This window comes from Camelus bactrianus, chromosome 1, assembly GCF_048773025.1.
Source record: "Camelus bactrianus isolate YW-2024 breed Bactrian camel chromosome 1, ASM4877302v1, whole genome shotgun sequence".
Lineage (NCBI taxonomy): Eukaryota > Metazoa > Chordata > Mammalia > Artiodactyla > Camelidae > Camelus > Camelus bactrianus.
The window spans coordinates 102,547,282-102,568,725 of NC_133539.1; the positions used below are offsets into that span (position 1 = coordinate 102,547,282).

A 21,444-nucleotide genomic window follows, 5' to 3' on the forward strand; every position below is an offset into this window, starting at 1 on the left:
TAATGAGTCTCATTGTCTGAAGTTTGAAATATACTGATCATTCTAATGTTGAAATATAATCAACATTCATCCTTATTACACATTTCTAAGTTTTCCAAGTTTGTCCCTCCTGCCTGCCAAAGGAAAGTAGTTTAGCTAAGTTGTTTTTTTTTTTTAATTAATTCTTGAGGGTCTTGGAACTCAAGTGTACCTACTGGTTTACAAGGGGCTAAACAATTTTTGCATCATTCATGACAGTACATGTTGAGCAAATCATGTAGTCTCTGTTTCTGTAATAGGAAATATTCTATTATCCTAGTAGGAATTGTCCCACGGAAGGTCATGCTGGTTAATCTCACCCAGAGGTATCTCTGGCAGCCTTGTGGTTGGAAAGGAGGGTGGGATATTGACATGGCTGTGGTATCTGTCACTGAGTGGAGAGCCAGGGTAGAGTCAGCTGGCCTGGCAGAATAGGCAGGGACCACTCCACCCCTCCAGAGATTGAGCACGAGGCCAAAGGATGGCTTTCCCTTCCAAGCACCAAATACAATAACAAGAAATTAAGTGGATTCAAAGCTGAGTCATAATTAATGGGTTTTGGTTTCTGTTTTATTTTCAGTTGTTTGAATTTATGAACTTCTTGGCTGAGAACGTCATCTTCTGTTACATGGGCCTGGCCATGTTCACATTCCAGAATCATATCTTTAATGCTCTTTTCATACTTGGAGCCTTTGTATCCTTTGAAATACAGAGCATGGGGTGATGAGAGAAGAGAACAAACTACTTACCGTTAGTGATTATTCAGTTAAATTATTAAAGTAATTTCAAATTCAAGGCAGGTAAGTAAATCTAATTAGAGGAGAAAAGTATCCTAAGAAATTAAGACTCTTAATTAAATGCTTATGATTCAGGATAAGAAGTTTGGAAAATACTGAGGGAAATAAAGGGGGAAAAATAAAGGAGAATGACATTTTTCAAATATTCAAAATATGTTTAACTAAAATTATGAATCATTTACATAAAAAATTATGTCAATCCATTTTTATAGAGAAATATATTTAATCTGCATTAGAGTGTATCTGAAGAGAGCCAGAATTTAGAACTTTAGAAATATTTTTTATTCCAAGATGGTAAAATCTTTTTTCCAATGAGGACTTTGAAAATAGGACAGACAGAGTAAAGACCAAGTGAAATTAACATGATGGATGTGCTTTCAATATCTTAAGCATTGTGCACATGTAAGTTTATTTTAATAAGACAGACCCTTCCCTATAAGTAGTAGGACAGGTAGAATCTAGACCTCACTTTTAATGAATGCATAGGGCTTTTCTAGCTTTAAGCCAGGGGTGTAAGCATTCCAGTGGATGTCTATCTGAAAAAACAGAGCTACTCCAGATGTCCCCAGGGACAGCAAAAGCTTCTGTCCTTCTTGCCACTTGGAAAATGGGCAGATGCCGCCTCGACCACAGGCAGGTGATCCTAACAGCCAGAAGAGTTGAATCCTCCTCTCTGGAAGCCCCGGTCCAACTGTATTTGCCTCCCGTTTTCTTTTCACTCATCAGTCAAGTGAATTTTCAAATTCCGTCCAAAACCTGTATCTGAGAAAGAAGCTCCCTCTTCCCAAATAACCCCATCCCATCCGAGGACACACTAGAACAGACGATCAGGGGTGGAGTCCACGATGACAAAGGGAAGAGATGACTACCACCAACATTTTCCTAGATTTTAACTGTAAAGCTTGGATTCCAATGAAACATCTCTTAACGTAGCAGTTGTGTTATACATTTAGACAGGCAGTTCCTCTCAAAATTAAATCCACTTAAAGAAAAAAATAAGTGAAGCTTGCTAGATTTAGGGAGTATAAACTGATGGAAAGTAAGATGATAATCATGAGCCGAAGCACATTTATCCTTCCTAACGTGCTGCTTGAGAGGATAATGCCACAGCCTCGGAACAATCTCTGCCTCACATCTTGCAGCAGAATTGAGCCTAGAGTCAGTTATCTGCAACATAAATGTGATGAGAAAATTTACAGTGATGGAAATGGTATTGGGTTAACAATTTTAAACGAAGTATATGTTCAAAGAAGACAGAGTTCTCCATTATTTCTGGAAAGGAGCTGACATTGAAAGACGAATTCTGGAACCAAGTTGGACATACGTGTATTGACATGTTTATCCTTGTTTTCTGGGTCATAATATAGAGAAGCTTAAGGGTATAATATTTAAAGCTCAAGGACTTTCACCTTTATTGCAACAACATTTTCCTCAATGCTGCCCTGTGCTCATCTACAGCTAGCAATTTTTGTAGCCAGAGCCTGCAACATATATCCCCTCTCCTTCCTCCTGAATCTGGGCCGGAAACGGAAGATCCCCTGGAACTTTCAGCACATGATGATGTTCTCAGGTACGTGAGCTATATTACAAGTTAGTGCTGCTGTTCTCTCACACTGCTCTTCATGTGCTAATGTTCTACGTTACATGTTAGTGCTGCTGCTCTTTCCCAGCTCTTGGGAAACCACAATGATACTTGGAGACCTTCTGGGGAAGCATAACTTCTCTTCATCCTATTGTACATACTATCATGCTGCTATCTGTAAGTTCTGAGCAACAGCGGGATGTTCCTTTGCAGAAAGGAAACAAAATGAAAGGGGATTTTGTTGGGATGGCCTCAATGTTCAGTAGCTGCCAGAAGCTGGCCTAGAATAGGCATTGGACTTTCCCCTGACCTATTTAAGATCAATTTTCACTTGGGGAAATTTATATCATCATTTCACAAATTCCATACTTGAAGGTAGATTGTGTGTATGTGGTGTCAGTGGTGTCATTTTTGTCCAATGTTAAGGCTCCTTCTCCTTAGAACCCTTGCTCCTCCCCTATTGCAAAGCTCCAGGGACTTCCCATGGTTAATACAAAAGTGAGTCATATTCAGGTATGCTCAGTTGTCAGCTGAGAAAACAAATATTAGTTGTACACTCACCTGATGCCAAGAGCAGTTCTGGGCACAGGTGGATGAAACCGACAAGGTCTCTGCTCTCAAACCATACCAGAAGGTTCCTTTTCCCCATAGAAAATAAACAAAATGAATTTGCTGACCGGAACTACTCTGGGGATTGTGTTTCTTTCTGTTCAATTAATTTTCCTACCAACAGTCTCTCCCTGTTTGGAGACATTTCCCCTTACATGCTTTCTGTGTGTATGTACCCTTACATTACACTCACGTTACACCCAGAGGCAGCTCATTGGAAGATACATGAGAGTAAAACAAAAAACTGCTTCAGAATAGAGCAAACAAAATTTGGAGTATACAGGGAGATATGGAAAAAGTAAGAGAAACTATCATTTATTAAATATCTACTATTCACTACTCACTATATATATCTATCCTGTGAAGCAGATATTAACCCAACTTGGATGGAAAGCTGAGGTTGAGGATCTCAAAGAGGTTAAGTGACTTGGCCAAGGATGAAACCATTCCTAAACCCAGGTTTGTGAGACTTCACCTCAAACCCAACTAAGTGTCCAAAATTCACATTTTTAGAAGTAGAACTAGGAATAAGAGGCTTGTTTCACCTTCAGTTCTCTCCTGGCTCATTCCACATAGCGAAGAGTGCAGCTCCCAGGTAGAGAATGAGTCATTTAATCAAATACGGGCAAATGGAAACCCAGAGTTAAAAATTGCCCTTCTGTGGGCCTCTGACAGTGCTTCTCTACATTTCCAGACATGCTAGGATGAGAGAGAGAGTCACACGGAGGACAAGTTGTACTGATAGGTGGTCTTTGACTTAGAACAGTCATGAACTTTGGTAATGAGTTGACTTCATCATGGGAAGGTAAAGGGAAAAGTGAATCACACAAATAGGAAGGCAGCAGTGGGTGGCATTTTTGCAAAGCATTTCTAGGAGTTGGGAAGCACTTTTCCTTCTTTCCCATCAAAATATCAGTAGCTCTACTCTGAGAATGGTGGCTTGTTTTTAAAACTTGGATATCATTATTTTAAACAATGCTTTATTTTACAAAGAAGATTTCGAGAAAAGTGCAAAGTTTTAAATAGCCATGTTGGGATGTGAAGTATCTGCCCAAATAACCTTGTGCCTTGATGGTTTTCTGGGTTTGGCACCTTCCATGTTTGCTTAGCTGTTGGATTGGAGCTGCATTAAAAATTGAGGCCAGCAGTATGGTGTGTAATGTGAGGAAACCCAGAATTTGGTGCTACCTTATGATACTCTAAAGAAGGGAGTCAACAGACTATGGCCTTTGAACCAAACCTAGCTCACACGAATTTTGTATATAAAGTTGGAGCATAGCTGTACCCCTCTGTTTACACCCTGTCTGTGGCTGCTTTTGTGCTACAAGGATAGAGGTGAATGTTGCAACAGAAACCATATGGCCCGCAGAGCCTAAAATTCTTACTTATCTGGTCCTGTTCTAAAGCATCTTCACCCTCTAGAAGGAAATCAATAACCCCATCACATTAATGGAATTGACATTATTAGTTTAATTCAGGGAATAAAGCTAACATTAAGAACATTGGGTTTTCCACTAAAATGCTGTCTTAGCTTTAAAATAAGGAGATTGCTGTGTTAGATGGTTGTGTAACGGAATCACAGATGCTCGACTCAAAAGTCGCTTTATACCTTTCTAAGACCTTCTGTGAGCAATGTTTTGAGACTCAAAGCCAGGACAAGACAGGATAAGCATTCCTGGTCTCTGTCTGCAGATTAAAAAAGAGAAGGAGAGAGAGAAAGACATGCAGAATTTGGGTAGCTTGTTCACAATCTGACAACCGATTAGAGGTGAAATTGAGACTTGAACCCAATCGGCCTCTTGACTTTGAATGTAGAGCCTTCTTCTCTGTATGACACCACTTCAGATTTACCCTCAAGGTCATGAGAACAAAAGTTAAATCAGAACTGTGCTTTTTCTAGGCCAGGCCCACTCCAGCATGTCTAACACTGCCCTCATGCAAACCTGACCCCCATCCAGTTCACAATAAACCACATACGAGGGCGACACCCCTCCCAGCTGCAGGCTCAGTTTCTATGCTGTGCCCAGTCACCTCGTCAGAATGTAAGAAGGATCAGGGGAGCTCACCATGTGCAGGGCTGTATTTTTCTTCAAAAGAAAATGCTCCAGACCAGCCTTTGCTTTTCTGCATGGACTCTGATATACCATACTTCACTCAGGACCTAAAGTTTAAAATCTATTTGCCAAGAAATAAAGAATTTAGAAGGTCAACTTAAGGTAACGTGAGCCAGAGAAGGAGGTGAAAAGCAGATCAAATGACACACCGTCTAGCCTTTTCTGGGTGTGTGGGCACAACAGCTGCTGAAACCGGAAGAAGTAGCCAACCCCCTTAAGGAATATTTGCAGCGTAATGTGGTTTAATGTTCTTAATTATGCCTAGAGTGGTTTTGGTCGTCCAGTAGAAGCATGACTTTAGAGGCTCTCTGGCAGAATCTTGTTGTTCATACCTTACTAAAAATTTAGATGGAGTCTTTTTTACATAGCTCAAAACATTCTTCAAAGAGTCCTTTAGAGAAGGTAAACAACAATGACCCTCAATCTAAAATGGGAGTGTGAATTTATTCACATATTCAATCCATCCATCACGCAGCTACTCATTCAGCAGTCACTCCCTGACAGGCTCTCTTGGGGAGGTGTTTGAATGAACAAAGACAAAGATGTGAGCCCTGCCCTTAAGGTGGCTTGCGGCCTAAGAGAGAGAGAGAGCTTGGCTTTGGGCCAAGCTTGGTCCACCAAGACCTCGCATCACAGATGGTTCAAAGGCCAATCAAATAAGAACCAGAATTTCTGTCTTACTCAGTTACACCTACCATTTGACAAATCCTTTTCTGTCATCATTACCCTCACCTTATGCATGCCCCTTTGACACTGGGCAGAGGAGAGCTGGTGATGCTTTCCAAACAGAAGTGGATTTATTTGTAAAGTTAAAGAAGCTTGAGCTTCAGGCTCCTTCATGTCCCCCTTCCAAGACCCTAAGATGGGTCCTAGCAGTGTGTCTTGGTGGCATATAAAATTTGTAAGATGTTTTGTATCATTTTTCTTAAAGAGAGTCCCCAGTGTATAAGTTTCAGTCCCCATAAAACTTGAATCAGACCTGTCTCCAAATCTGGATACACGCGGAGGTGACAGTGTGCAGAGGGGTCCGGCTGCACATGACTTCGCTTGTGGTGGTGGGCCCACACTACTTGCAGAGAGCACTGAAGCAAGGGCATGGAGCTGTGTAGATGGCTGCGGTTCAGCAGTGTTTCTGAGTAAAGGTCACCCTACTGCTACCTTCACCACCTCTATGGCCGCCTCCACTGTTGGCCCCTAGAGCCAGTTAAACTAAATGAAGCGACTGTCAGGGCCCAGGTTGAATTTCTTGCCTAGCACAGACCCTACCCAATTTGTTTTGTATAGACTAGTAGTACACACACACACACACACACACAGCCTTGGAACTTGAAAATGAGGAATAGTCTTAAGGTCAGGAGTAGAGTGGTCTCTCTGCTCTCTCTGTCTTGAGAAGCTTTTAATAATGCAAATTCTGTTTTTGGTAGCTAGGTTGCAGCTAAGAGTCAATGGGGGAAGTTTACCATGAGACATTTTAAGACCTTCTTTAAATTCAAGGCCAGAAGTTCGTAACTGCTCTGCTGTATCGTGTGACACCCAGCACAAAGGGCTTAAGAGGAACGCTAAGCTCCCCTGAAACTGTTCCTGTCGCTCTCAGCACAGCCCTAGTTAATGCCTGGAGTGAGCTGCCCCGCCCAGCGCTCAGCTCCCTTGAAACTGAAGAGGCAGAGCTCTGTGGTTTAAATTAAAGGAGGAGATGTGCTTTGCACAAATTAGCTTTCCTATTGATGTGGTGCATATTACAAAGATCAGGCCTCTTGTTTTAATTCAAATCCATGTGCTGCAATTTTTATTTAATTTAAAACTAAATAAGAGCCCGGGAGTTGCTGGAAGGAGGGGAAATGCCAAGCCCAGTTGAGCCCTGGCAGCCTTCTCGAAATCACTGTTACCCGGGCCTGTAGCCTGCTGGGCTACAGAGGCTCCGTGCGGAGCTGCTGGGCTGATCCAGACAGAAGGGAGGCCCAGAAGTACCGGGCAGGTTGAAGGAGGAGCCCAACAGTGCGTCAAAGAACATGATTCTCCAATTTGTCCACTTCTGCACCTTGAAGAGACATTGCAACCCTGATGTGTCCTATCACGTAAACTAGGAAGAGTTTTACCCAGGAGAATCTTGACGGCAGGGGACGGAGATAGTATAAAACCTCATCCGTGAGCTGGCATAGCCATAAAGACAACAGCACCCACATGGCCAGTCTCTGCTGCTGATGTGGTTTGTCATTCACTTGGTTGTCCACTGGCGCTCAATAGCCTTCAAATAGCTTCTTTCTCAAAGAACTAAGAGAAAGTCATGGAAGAAAACCTTTAAATTAAGAAAAATTTCCCATTAGCATTCACTTTTACCCCTTAATGATGGGAAGACTGCCATTACTATTAAAGTTTTGGGAACACTATGCTCCACATAGAACCCCAGTGTTCTATGGAGGGATGGCTTAAGAACCACTGCCAAGGTATAGGAGACCACATTTCTCAGTGTCTTTTTGGTGAGCCACCAATCAGGCCCTGAACAGAGCCAATTTGGGACTTTGACCAAAAAGTGGTTTTCCCCGGTTGACACATCAGTGACAGCCAGGAAGTAAACATAAGTGAAATTCAGGAAAGTGATGATTGAAGGTTATTGTTTCAGCAATGCCAAGAACAGGAATCTGTATCTCTGACTACTCACATTAGTGGAACCCTATTAAGCCACCAGGACTGTCCCACGACAATTACCAGCCACCATGTAAAAGGGGCACTTCCATGCTTTCTTGATCCTTGAAACCCCAAAGTATGGTCCTGGGACCAGCAGCTTTGACATCACTTGGGATCTCTTTAGAAGAACTAAGTCCAAAACTGCCTTCTAACAAGATCCCCAGGTAATTTGTGTGCACGGGCAGGTTTGAGAAGCACGTCCCAGAACATAATCACAGTTCGTGGTTTCTGTCCTGAGCCTCTCTCATCAATCCAGTCCTCCTACCTTATTCTGTTTTGCTTTAGACCCTCCTGGAGGCCAGTCTTGCTTCTTGTTTCTCGATTTGCCAATCTGATCAGCACAACAATATTTATTCAGTTACCAAATCTCTTCCAGTTCCTTTAGTATGTGGCGGTCTTTCCCCCATTCACTCGGGTTCTCACTCTGCCCAGACCCCTCTCCATGCCCATCCACCTTCACTCTTTTACTCAGCCAGTTCCTTGTATCCTTCAGATGTCGGCTTAGACAGCACTTCCTGTAGCAAGCTTTGGTCACTCCTGCAGGCCGCATGGATTTCCCTCTCATCAATTTCCATAACACCCAGTCCTTCTCCTCTCCTATTACCCTTCACATTCTACCATGATTTTTGGTTTGCCTGCCTGTGTGCCCCTCTAGACAGGGAGCTTTGTGAGGCCATATGGTTCTCCATCTGGTTCACTCTGTACAGCACCCAGCACACTACTTGAACCTGAGTAGCCTTCCAAAAATGATTGAAGGATGACTAGGCAAATGAATGAACAACCTACAACATTGTCTGCCCAGCTAAATTTGTACATTTCATTAAAATGCCACTTAAGGACTATCTATTTCTGTCCTATCAGCCCTGGAAACTTCCAGGTCCAGAATGGGCCCCACAAGCAACTCTCAGACTAGATTTGCCCAGTTCTACAGGTGGAAGCTAAGCAACAATGAATTTAAGGAAAGGGATCAACAAATAAAACCTTTTGTTTTTGAAATGAGGGAAAGTATTTTTCACCTACTTACTCTGGCTAAAAAAGCCTTCCCTGAGTGTTCATAACAGTAAACACTGTTAACACTTCCTCAAAAGTGGCATTCGAATATGAGAATGTTTTTCAGATCTTTGTTTGCTTTGTGTTGGGGGGATGTTTTTGATTTCCAATTAAAAATTTAAGATATCATTAAATACCCTGGGACTTTTATGTGAGCCAAGCGATTTGAATCAAGAATTGGGCTAAACCTAACTTCAGCTTAAGGAAGAGGTTTCTTTAAATGTATACACAAGGGTTATCTGAGAGTCTGAGTTCTCTAAGCAACAGGACTCTTTCTCTCCTTCTCTCTTCCTTTGTTCACACTTCCAGAAAGAGACAGCCCAGGTGAAACCGTCACGCTGTCAAGCATTTCTTGCCAAGGCTACCTCTCCACAGCCCGCTCCCCCAGCATCCAGTTCTCTGCGGGCTTCAGTGCTATATCTCCTTCCCGCTCTGGATATATCTTGTGCAACTGATTAGGTCACTCTCTCTTCCTTACTAGTACAATGCCACTAACCAGGTAATGAGGCACAAGCTCAGGACCTTTTCTCCATCAGAGGAGATGAACTTCCACCTAGCCCCTCCCCCTCTCACGTGGTACCCACTGTGGCCTGGGGTGGGCGTCCGGGAGCAAAGTGGCTGATTGGAGAAGGTCTTCTGAGGTCTTCAAATGGGACAGGGTTAACCAGCTTATGCAGGAAATGAATCATGAAAAATGTTCTAACCAGTGTATCAGGCAATCACAGAAAGAGGCACCTCGAATAATGAATAACCATGCACAGCATTGCTGTGACAAAGTAGGCAAGCATGCTAGGCCCATGTGAATCACAGATCCCATTAAGTCCTCATAGTTTTGAGTGCTGAGAAAATTTTATGTGATTATGGTAAATTCAGAACATCTGAGAGTTAGCTTCGAACTGTGGCCAGCCCCAGAGTTTCCCCCTGCTATTAGGTCAAAATTGCTTACTCTCCACTTGGTTCCAAAATAAATTTACAATAAAAGTTATTAGCTCTTGCATCTTTAAGCAGCAAATTGGATTGTGCTATTTGGCACACCACAATATTTTCTAAGTAGAAACTACTGTTTTGGTGAAATGCAGTGAGCTCAGGCTTTGAAGTAGGCTCAGCCATGTGGAGAGGTTTAACCCTCTGTGAACCTCAGCTCCCTTGGCTGTAAAATGGTATTTACCTCAGATGGTCAATGTTGAAAACCAGACTTGAAAATACGTATAAAATGCCTGGCACAGGGACTGCCAGTTAGGAAACTTTCAACAGTTGGGAGTTTCCATCACTTTCTTTAACCACCTAAGATGAGATTACCATTAGGGCTTCACAGAGACGTGATTCATATACACTCACAACTGCTCTCAGAAAAACCTCCTATCAGAGATTAAGGTTTTCATTCTAAAGAAGGTGTGACTGTCAGATCACTGCTAAGGACCTAGTCTGAGGCCGATGATAAGTGCTAGTGACACACCTGTGGAAGGCAAGACCCAAGGCTCCCCCTCCCCTGCCCCCACCCCCCATTTAAGGACAATTGTTTGTGTTCTTTCAGTTCCAGCATTGACGTAGACCTGGCACTAAGACACGAAATGTTGTAACTCAAAGTACCAGTTTTTGTAAGGAAAATATACTGTAGCCCCTTCTGGGCCAAGTTGACACGTGCAAAATGTCACTACCTACTCAGACGTTTATGGAGTGTGAAAAAATGTCAAGACCTTATAGATAACCCAACCACGCTATATAGGGAGGGAGTACAGTCAACGAGAGCGTGTTAGCCCCTCAGAGACACTTAGTAATAAAAAGAGACAACCCAGAATGCTTGTCACCTCTCCCTGTGTTTCAAGTATAAGGTCTTAAGAAGATAAAGGAAAATAAGTATTTTTACCATTTAATTCAGAAGGTTAATGTGTACATTTCAGTCTTTCAGGATGTCCAGAGTGTCACAGATAACCACAAATATCTGACTGATAGTTTTAACCAAATTAGTCTGTCGATTGAGGCAAACAAATGGACTACATTATTTCCCCGTTTTCTGCCTGAATTGGCTTACTAATTGCTTGCTTGTTTTTGACATTAGGTAGACATAACCTTAGAAAACCATCAAGACACACGAACCAAGTTCAAAAAATAAGTCTGTCTGTTGCCAGGCATAAATCCCTCTAATTCTGCCCTCAGGTTCTGTGGATAGAGTTCAGAAGTCAATAAGATTGACTCAAGTAAATCATAATGTGCAAATGAGCAAGAAGCAGTTACATTTAAAAATACCTTGTGCTACAGGGAAATATATACAAGATCTTGTGGTAGCTCACAGCAAAAAAAAAAAAAAAATGTGACAATGAATATACATATGTTCATGTGTAACTGAAAAATTGTGCTCTACACTGGAATTTGACACAACATTGTAAAATGACTATAACTCAATAAAAATATGTTTTAAAAAACTGAAGGAAAAAAAATACCTTGTGCTAAATGTCCATAGGGCCATTATGTAATTTAGGAATTTTTGGCATTTGCTCTGATATATTGGGAACATCCAAATGCTGTTTGGGCCACCAAGTTCTTCCCAGACAGACCAAACATCTGTGTGTAGGGCTGGGTCCCAGCCCCACTGCCCAGCCCACCACTGATCCTCTTCCCAAAGCACCAGGAACTTTTAGAGCCCTGTGATTACACATAAGGGCAGGAGACACAGGGGCAGGTGCCCTGCCTGTGAATAATAACCTTGATCTCCCTTTACAGGATCCTCCCTCCCACTCACCACCTACTCCCCTCAGTGCCTGAAAAAGGCCACTGGGCTTTCCTGGAGCTGTTTTAAATTCCACCAGTAAACGTGAAAGCATGCATGTTAACGAGAATTTAGAATGCACACTCCTTGGGAGAATTGTGTGCTATCCTTCCTCAGCAGATTTCTTCCTGCCGGTTGTTTTCTTCCTGGCAGGAAGCTCATTTTGGCTGCAAGCACAAATGGGAGGTTTGACTGGAAAGTCATAAACTGATCGTTTTAGAATAGGGTCGCCTGGGCTGGGGTGTGGAGGGCACCCTGATATCAGTGATGCGGGAAAGGGAGAGAGACAGAGACAGAGACAAAGACAGAAGGCACAGAGAGAATTGAGGAGGGAGAGCAAAGGCAAAACATCTATTTCAAAATGTTGCCTCAGGTTGATCTTCTACCTAGGAAAGGAGAAGAAAATTTTCTTCTTTGCATCTTTCCTGAAAATTCAAATTCTTAAGATAGCCATTTTATTAAATCTCTGTTACAGGTTATATATTCAATCGGGGGGATGAGACACAGATTGAATAACCAGCCATACCATTTACTATGTAACCTTGGCCACGCTATTCCTCCTAGCCCATATTTCCTCATCTGTTAAGAAAATATTCTGATTCTACAGGGACATGTAGGGGAGAAGGATGTAGGGTAGGTAGGTGTAGAGAGCCTTATGATAGGCTGAGCTGCTGGAACACACAGACTCTCTAAATTCATTTGTTGAACCATAGTGTTGATCCTTTCTGGTTCAAGTCACAGGCCAGGGTGGATATTAATATGGGGGTAGGGAGCGGATGCCTCTCCTTCAGGTGGTGATTCAGGTATCACCAAGCTCTTCTACCTTCTGGCATCATAATCCCCTAAGTCAAGGGTTCTAAAAGTGTGGTCCCTGGAGCAGCAGTAGCAACAACACCTGGGAACTTGTTAGAAATGCAAATTCTCAGGCCCCGCCACAGACATGCTGGATCAGACACACTGGGGGTGGAGCCTAGCAGTCTCAGGTTGAAAAGGTTCTCCAGTTAATTCTGATGTAGCTAAAGTGTGGGAACCACCACTAGAGGAATTCATCATGTTTGATAACTGGCTGGGAGAAAGGGAGAGAGACTGCAATAGGAACAGCTGCTTCTTAAAAGCCTAGCCCAGAAATGACGTACATCACTTCTGCTCTCATTTCACTGGTGAGAATCAGCCAGATGGCTATTCCTAGCTGCAAGAGATGCTAGAAAATATAGTTCATGCAGTTATAGCAGCATGACATGGGTGATAAAAATAGGTACCAGTGGATGGATAGCCATCTCTGCCAAAATAGCCTCTGCAGTAGGAACATTATCAATATTCATAACATTACCTCTATGGGGAAAAGCAATCCAGTATCTATAAACTACGGTCTCTCAACCCCAACAACTATTGATATTTGGAGCCAATAATTCCTTTCTGTGGGGATTGTCTTGTACATGGTAGCAGCACCCCTAATCTCTACCCATTGGATTAGTTGTAGTACCTCCCACCTTCCAGCTGTGGACCATCAAATGTCTCCAGACGTTGCCAGATATTTCCTGGGGGACAAAGTCACCCAAGTTGGGAACCACTGACCTAAACAGACACAGACCTTTGGAACACATCCTGGCCATTTTTGGGTACTGCTCACCGAATGTTGACTTTCTTCTGATCTCTGTTAGCCTTTGTCTTGAAACCCTCTGTTGAAGATTTCAGCTAGTGGCAAGGATTATTCCACAGTTTCCTATCACATCCCCATGACCCATATAAAAATAAGCCTCCAAAGCCAGAGGCATCTATGCATGTTAACTCAGAGCTGTGACAGAGCTAATCCTAATTACAATTACCCTTCCTGGCTGCCCAGGGTGTCCAAAAACAAACTTTATTTAATGAAAAAATACACTGAATTTATGTTGCATTCCTTCTCAGTGGTCTTAGTTTAAATGATTCAAGTTCAGGAAGAGAGATGGAGAGAAAGTTCTGCTTGCCTAACACAGACTGAGTTTCCAGGAAAACTCAATTTATTTTTGAATGCAGAAGGCTTTTTCACTGAAACAATCTGTTGGCTTCACTTCCATGTGATAAAACGATGTTGAACTGAAAATGGGACTGTGTAACAAGGTTGTACAATCTTGGAAAATGTACTTTGAAATCAGACTGACATTTTTGCTGAAAGTAGTTACTCTTTGCAAGGTCACGGGACTTCAGCAAGTGTAAAAGCAATACATTAGTCAATTGTAGACCCAAACTAGGGTTTGATTTATCAGATTAATGATAAGAATGTGTTAAATCTTTGGAATCAGCCCTCTCACAGTACTTGAAGTAAATGGAAAAAGGAGAATTGCAATGGATTATATCCCAAATGGAAAGAGAGTCAGCAAAATAACCCATCTTAGGGACATTTCTTTTAAAGAATGGGTCAGTTTCTCAGGGACATTTCTGCATCTCTGTCGCACTACTGCTCGCTTTCCTTTGGGTTCCAGTTCGGTTTCAAATGCAAAATATGGCCTTTCCCTCATCGTTCATTCATGCATTCATGCAGTGCTTAGAGAGGGCCTGCTCTATGACAGGCAGCATCCTGGCCCTGGGCCTGCTGTCACCAGGCTCGCTTTCTTGTGGAGGGACACAGGTCTTAAAGGTTAAAAAGTAAACATATAATTTCAGATGGTGATAAGTGTAGTTATAGACATGCAAAAAAGACATGAGTTAGAGTGGGGGGCACTTAGATGGCATGTTCAGGGCAGCCTTCCTAGGACTGAGATGAGGAGGAGCAGTCGGGGGCAGCCTGGGAGGAGCCCTCGAAGTGGGAGAAGCAGCATGTACAAAGGCCTTGAAGCAAGATCAAACTTGCTTTAAAATAAAATTTATCTTTTCACGCTTTCAAACCAAACTTTCTTCCTATCTTCCCACTCTCTCCAGTAAAAAGATTGTACCCTCTCCCCTGAACTCCAGATTCTTGGATCCAACCACCCACTCAAGTTCTCCACTTGTATGACTAATAAGTATCTTGGACTTCACATGGCCAGAACATAACCCTGGACCTCTCCCTACCTTACACCCAAACATGCTCCTTTCACAGTTTCCCCCATTTCTTCCAGTAGCTCAGCTCAACTCCATTAGCTCTTGGAGTTCTCTCTTCATCTCATACCCCTCGTCCAACCCATTAGCTTGTGGACCTTTGATGTTATTCCAGCATTACCACGCTACCAACCTGTTCTGATTCACTTTCACTTCTTCCCTGGATTAATGCAGCAGCACTGACCTCCTACCTCTGTCCTGGAGGTCTGTTTTTCATAGCAGAGCCAGACAAAACCTTTTAAACATAGAATGGATCTTATCACTACCCTGCCAAAAACCTTCCAAAAGTATTTCATCTCAAAAGTCTGTTGTTCTAAGAGCCCAACATGATCTGGCTCAGTTACCAATTTGGCATTATCTCCATCCACATCCTTCTCCCACCCCCCACATGTATTCCATTCCAGCCACACCAGCCACTTTGCTGCAACTTGAACATGTCAAGTACATCCCTGCCCCAGGGCCTTTACACTTACTATTCCAAAAGCCTGAAATGTCTTTCTTCCAGATATACATGGCCTCTCCCTCATTCTATTACAGTCTATGCTCAAATGTCACTTTACCAAAACAGCTTTCCTAAACACCCCTACCCTTCACATAAACACAGTCTCTATCTTCTTACTGTGCTTTAGTTTTCCTCATAGCACCTTCCATACTTTTTTCTTTTCTTTTCTTTTTTTTCAACTAGTCTGGAAGCTCCTTTAAGGCAGAGACTTTCTTGACTTCTTCTGTCCCCTGGAGCCTGAATAAATGAAAGAATGAATGAATTTATACATGAATACCACCATCTAATATCTAGAGGATCTGAAACTACTGTAATCATTCAATTCAAAAGCATTTGCTGAATTTCATGTTTTGGGTACTATGAGAGATACAAGAACTGTGTAAAGAAGAAGTAATTCCAACCTTTTAAAAGATTAAGAATTAAGGATAAAGAAGAAATCACATTAAGCTACTGACTCATCTCAGACTATCATTGAATAATACGAGTGGTGTGAGCAATATGTTTTATAGGATTTCCAAGAAACAGAAAACAATATGGACTGGAGTATTCCTGGAAAACTTCATGGGATGGAATAGAGGCAGAAAGAAGTAAAACAAGGGGTTAACGGTGGGGTCACAGCACAGAGGCAAGGATAACAATTGTTTATGGAGAGAAAGGAAACCACATTGTTGGTATGAAAAGTTCTCAGTGGACAAGAGGAGGTAGACAGGAAAAGCAGAATGTAGTTCTGATTGAAAGGTTTCTGTGGGCTATAGGAAGCCACTTGTGGTTACTGGGTCAGATCACAACCTCATACAGCTAGAGTTTGAGGAAAATGTTCAGAAGGACATCAATAGTCTAGAAGGAGGAAAGGATGGGGGCTGTGAGGCCAAGAGACCAGAATGTTGGTCAAGGGCACAGTCAGAGGTCATGAGAGGTGATGGGCCTTAGACCAAGGTGGTACAGAGGGAAGGGAGAGGAGCCTGAGCTATCTGTTAACTCATTTTGCTGAATCCACATCTCTAGAGGCAGGACACTAGCATGAGTGACTACCTGTATTTGTAAGTGTCATTCTGATGGGCACTTCTGGCTAAAGACCATAAGCTAGTCTTAAAACCTCTATTTAGTGATGAGACAACACAGATCCAGATGAAGCAACCTGCTTATGATCATGCAACCTGTCAGACAGGCCTGAGAACAGATCCCAGGTCTTTTGACTGTCAATACAAGGCTTTAAGGGTCTCAGTAAAAAATAAAAGAACAGAAGCCAAACTTGCAGAAATAATCACTCAACCATTCCATTAAACTAAGAGGTTTTTCACATATAATCTAGAATCATGAAGAATTAGAACATTCATCCCTTCATTGACTTGTTCAGCAAATATTTATTGAGCACCTACTATGTGCTTAGCATTGCTCTAAGTGTCGTGGATAAACAAAGAGCCAGCCAATTACAATGTAAAGTCATAAGTCCCCTGATAGGCTGAGCACAGGTTGTACTAGGAATATAAGTTAGCCCAACCAAGGCCCAGGCCTCAGAGGAGGCTGCATAGAGAAATCAGAGGCTCGCTGAGCTCTGAAGAGCAGTTGGAATTAGGTAAAATTTGGGTGAGGGTTAAAGGAGAAAGAACCAGAGAGAAATTGGATGGGGGAAAAATGATTCAAGTATAGAAAACCATGTATGCAAAGATCTCTTTACCCCACCATTGATTTCAGCGCCTTGAACATTGCACGTTCGCTGACAATGGTCATGATTTGGGCCTGTCATCAGACTATACATGCAAAGCATGCTCTTTATACCCCTAATACTCTTCATCATAGTTTACCTATTAAAAGAGTCATTTTGAGGGGACTGTGAATCATGGTACAGAGGAACCTAAGCTTCTTCATCATAGCATTCTCCTACCGTGTCTTGGGTAACATGTGCTTAGTAGAAGTTGAGGGTTTGACTGTTGCTTCGCACCTTCAATAAAAATGCCTGAGAGGGTACTTAAAATTCCTGTAATTTAAATGCAGCTATATATGACCTTCACCCATTTAGAACACATTTGCAAATTTATAACAGATTTAGTTTCACCTTTGCTGTTTAAAGATAAACAGGAAGCTACACATTTTCTGCAGCAGGGGTCCTTGCCTGAAAGCTTTCCTTGGTTCAATAGTCTTCTATTGTTATGAATAGAACATCAATATAATTAACATAAGAATCCCTTAGAGGCCAATTTTAAATGAAACCACTTTTAATTGCAGGTAATTCTTTTATTCCCCAAGATGATGCTAACTTTTCCAACTGAGTATGTGAAATATGTCAAGTCTCTGAACATCTAAACCCATCTAAAATGAAATGGTATAGTCTATCAGTCCCCAAAAGTATAGAGTTCTGTCCTTTAGTTGGCCAAAACAAAGAGAAAAAGAAAGGTAAAACCAGAGTCAACATATCCATGACACAAACCAAAGTGTAAGTTTTGACAGTGAGTTCTGAATTACCTGTTTTTTAAGCAAAATGGCATGTGTTCTTTGGAAATAGTGTTTTGCTAAAAGAAACTCCTAAGTCAATACTAATCTTTCATTTCTGGTGTTTTGCTGGCAGCCTAAGTAATTTATTTCAATCCTAAAGTCCTCTGTTTCCCAAATCTGCGGTGTGAAGAAGACAGGAGAAGTGTGCCCAGAACCTCCACACAGCAGATAACCAACACATACTACTCTAGCCTGAATTGTGTCCCCCTCAAACTCATAAGCTGAAGCCCTAACTTCCAATATGATGTTATTTGGAGATGGAGACTTTGGGAGATAATTAGGTTTAAATGAGGTTAGAAGGGTGGGAACCCTATGATGAGATTAAGGCCCTTAATAGAAGAGACACCACTGAGCCTGCTCTTGCACAACAAGCAGGCGGCCTTCTGCAAGCCAGAGATGGCTCGGACAGAACTTGGCCATGCTGGCATCCTCATCTTACACATCCCAGCCTCCACAACGGCCGGAAAGAAATTTCTGTTGCTGAAGCTACCCAGATGAAGGTATTTTGTTATGGCAGACTAAGACGCATGTCTCAAATGGAGCAATGAATGGCCATTAACTTGACAATTTTCTAGGCTCCAAATGTATAATCAGTAACTTTGGAATCATAAAGGATGAGTGGTACATAGGCAATCGTCCTTATGTGGAGTTCTAAATTGCTTCACTTTGTCCACTTAGTGACCTCACCTTGCTCCATTCCAGGCTTCCCGTGCTACCAGGCCATCTCACAGGTGGCATGTACCATATTTGCCACATGTGGCCAGGGCTACAGACATATGCTCTCTTCTCCAAAACATACATTGTTTTGTGGTTTTTTAAGTGGTCATTATATGGAGAAGGCATCCTCTTGTAGGGCCATCTTGGAGTTGGTTCTAATTAGCAATGTTCCTTAATATGCCACAAGTACAAGGAAGTGGCTGCACTTTTCTTTCTTCTTCTTCTTCTTCTTTTTTTTTTCAGAGATCTCCGTATTGCATCTCCTGTAAATATAGAGAGTTTTATATATAGGATATAGATTTTTTAGAAGTCAGAATAATGGTTATCTTTTTTTGATTCAACTTTTTATTTTTTTAATTTTTATTTATTTTTTACTTTTTTAATTGAAGTATTGTTGATTTATAATGTTTCAGGTGAACAGCAAAGTGATTCAGTTATAGATATATATATTTTTTTCTTTTCCAGATTACTTTCCATTATAGGTTATGGCAAGATATTGAATGTAGGTCCCTGTGCTATATAGTAGGTCTTTGTTGTTTATCTTTTTTATACAGTAGTGTGTAAACAGATATCTTCTGAGTATGTTTTTAAAACAAGAACTGCCCATGAATAGATAATTTAGATTTAAGAACCTAGTTACGCTAGTTTCACATAATAACAGTACAGTGTTAAACATATTTAGAAAGATACATTATGTCCTTCCTTGCCCTTGATATCTAACATGGAAAGTTTACCATAAGCATGATACAGCAACTTTTAACTTTTATTCCAGTCTCTATTCTTTTCTTTCTCACAAAATTCAAAGTAAAAACAAAAGATAAACCAACACACACATACACACGAATATTCAACAAAGCGAAAATAAATACTTAGAGCCTCATCACTCAGCGTTTCTAATACACACCACTTAATGTGGGGCGATGCTGCTTTATGAGCATTTCTGGCAATGTGAGCTTAAGGAAAAGAGAAAATGGAAAGATCACCTTCTGTCTCCAAGCTTGTACCAATTAAACAGTGCTAGGAGCTTTACCTTCACCTATACATTTTCTCCTCAGATACAGAAGGCTGTTGCAAAACTGTTTCCTTCGATTCTCGTTTCCTAATGACACCATTTGTATTTCCTGGAGACATTATTGAAATATTCTCCAGTATTAAGGGTTATTAATATCCCCACTCTCTTGTCCTCAGCTGGGTCTGAGTGCTTGAACATCTCTGGTGGGAAACTTTCCTTCCTGAGTACAATCATCTATGTGTTCAGAATTTCTGATGTATAAGAACTTTTTTTTTTATTAATATCTACTTCAAATGTTATCTTCCTTATCTTTGGGCCATTTCCTTGTCTACATGGAGATTTAGAATAATTTTCTTCCTCCATTACATTTTGTTCCTTGAAGGTAATTTTATAATCAGAGTGCATGTTCCCCTCTCTTTCTGAAGCTTCCTTGTTTCAGGCAAAATACATTAAATCTCTAGTCGAATCCTCTTGATCTTGTATTATGTCACTTGTCTCTTGGATATTCTCAGTGTGGAGTTAAGAAAGGAGCATTGTAGTCTAAGCTGCTAATCCAAGGGTAAAAACCAAAGTGCTTGTAGTGTTCCTCATCCTCCCCTATATCCAATGTCTGAAAGTCTTTTAATGTATGAATAAAAATTTGGAAATGTAGAAACCTAAATGATACAGTAAATATTATAAAGAGTGGACCATTGACAATTTTTGTATATGACTTGAACCTTCCTATAAAAAATAACAGAATCACTACCTCTTTGACTTATACTTGATGTCATTATAAATGTTTATCTCCCCTGTTACATGGTATAACAGAGCGTGTAAATGTCTTGTAAGTTTTGTGTTACCCGAGACAGACTGTCCATTTTAACATTTTTACTTTACTACTTGTGCTTTTATTTCCTCTGCTTTGAAATCTACATCTGTTTTTATGTCATCACACTTTGATTTGAAATTTTAGCAATTTAATCTTTAATACCTCTTCTTACAAATACACTTAATATATTCATAAAAATTCATTAGATATTGTTATTAAAGAAGAAAAATAAACAAATAAAGCAGGTTTTCATAGATCAGCTTAGATTATAGTCTTTGTAAAAGTGTCTTATCAGGCTGGAGTAAATCTTAAATGTTATTTAATTATTTATTAATTTTCAGTGTTCCAATAAGCTTTTCTCTTGTTGTCTAACACATTCAATTTTTAAAAAGTACTTGTGCCCAGAAAGTTTTTTTGTAAATACAGACAATATTCTTTTTAAAATTTTATGGAAGGGCAAAAGATCTAAAATAGTTAAAACTATTTTGAAAATGAAATATAAGAACCAGTCTCTCTGTCATTAAAGGTTACCCAGAATAAATATGACAATGTACCATTAAAAGGGATAGGACACATAGATCAGTGGAACAGAATAGAGAACCCAAGAATAGAACCACACAGATATACCCAACTGATTATTGACAAAAGTGCAAAAGCAATTCAACAGAGTAATTAAACATCCATAGGCAAAAAAAAGAAAAAAAAATGATCCTCAGCCTACACCTTGCCCTTTATACCAGAATTAACTCAAAAGAGCATGGACATAGATGCAAAATGTAAAGCTATATAACTTTTAGGAAAACAATTTTAAACAGGGAAAAATCTTTGGGATCTAGAGCTAAGTAAAGACTTCTTAGACTTGACTTCAGATGATTCATAAAAGGGAAAATCAACAGATTAGGTTTTAACAGTAAAAAGCTACAAAGTGGAGGGAATATTTGCAAACTACATACCCAACAAAGGACTGTTATCTAGACCATATAAAGACCTCTCCAAATTTAACAATCAAAAATCCAACAATCCAATTAGAAAATGAGATAACGACATGAGCCATTTCACCCAAGAGCATATACAGATAACAAATGAGCACATTAACAAATATTCAACACCAACAGAAAAATGCTAAAATAAAAATAGTGACGACACTAAATGTGGGTAAAGGTGCAGAGAAACTGAATGACATATATCGCTGGCGGGAATGTGAAATGGTATAGCCATTCTGGGAAAGTT

At 40.8% G+C, this 21,444-nt stretch overlaps 1 protein-coding gene across 1 annotated transcript in view; it reads left to right on the top strand.

Annotated features, from left to right (window-relative positions):
* SLC9A9 (solute carrier family 9 member A9) overlaps positions 1-21,444 on the top strand; it is a 500,318-nt gene that overhangs the window by 305,263 nt on the left and 173,611 nt on the right. The window contains exons 10-11 of the mRNA XM_010952224.3: positions 599-712; positions 2,274-2,385. Of these exons, the coding sequence (XP_010950526.2) occupies positions 599-712; positions 2,274-2,385 (226 nt within the window). The remainder of the gene's footprint in view (positions 1-598; positions 713-2,273; positions 2,386-21,444) is intronic.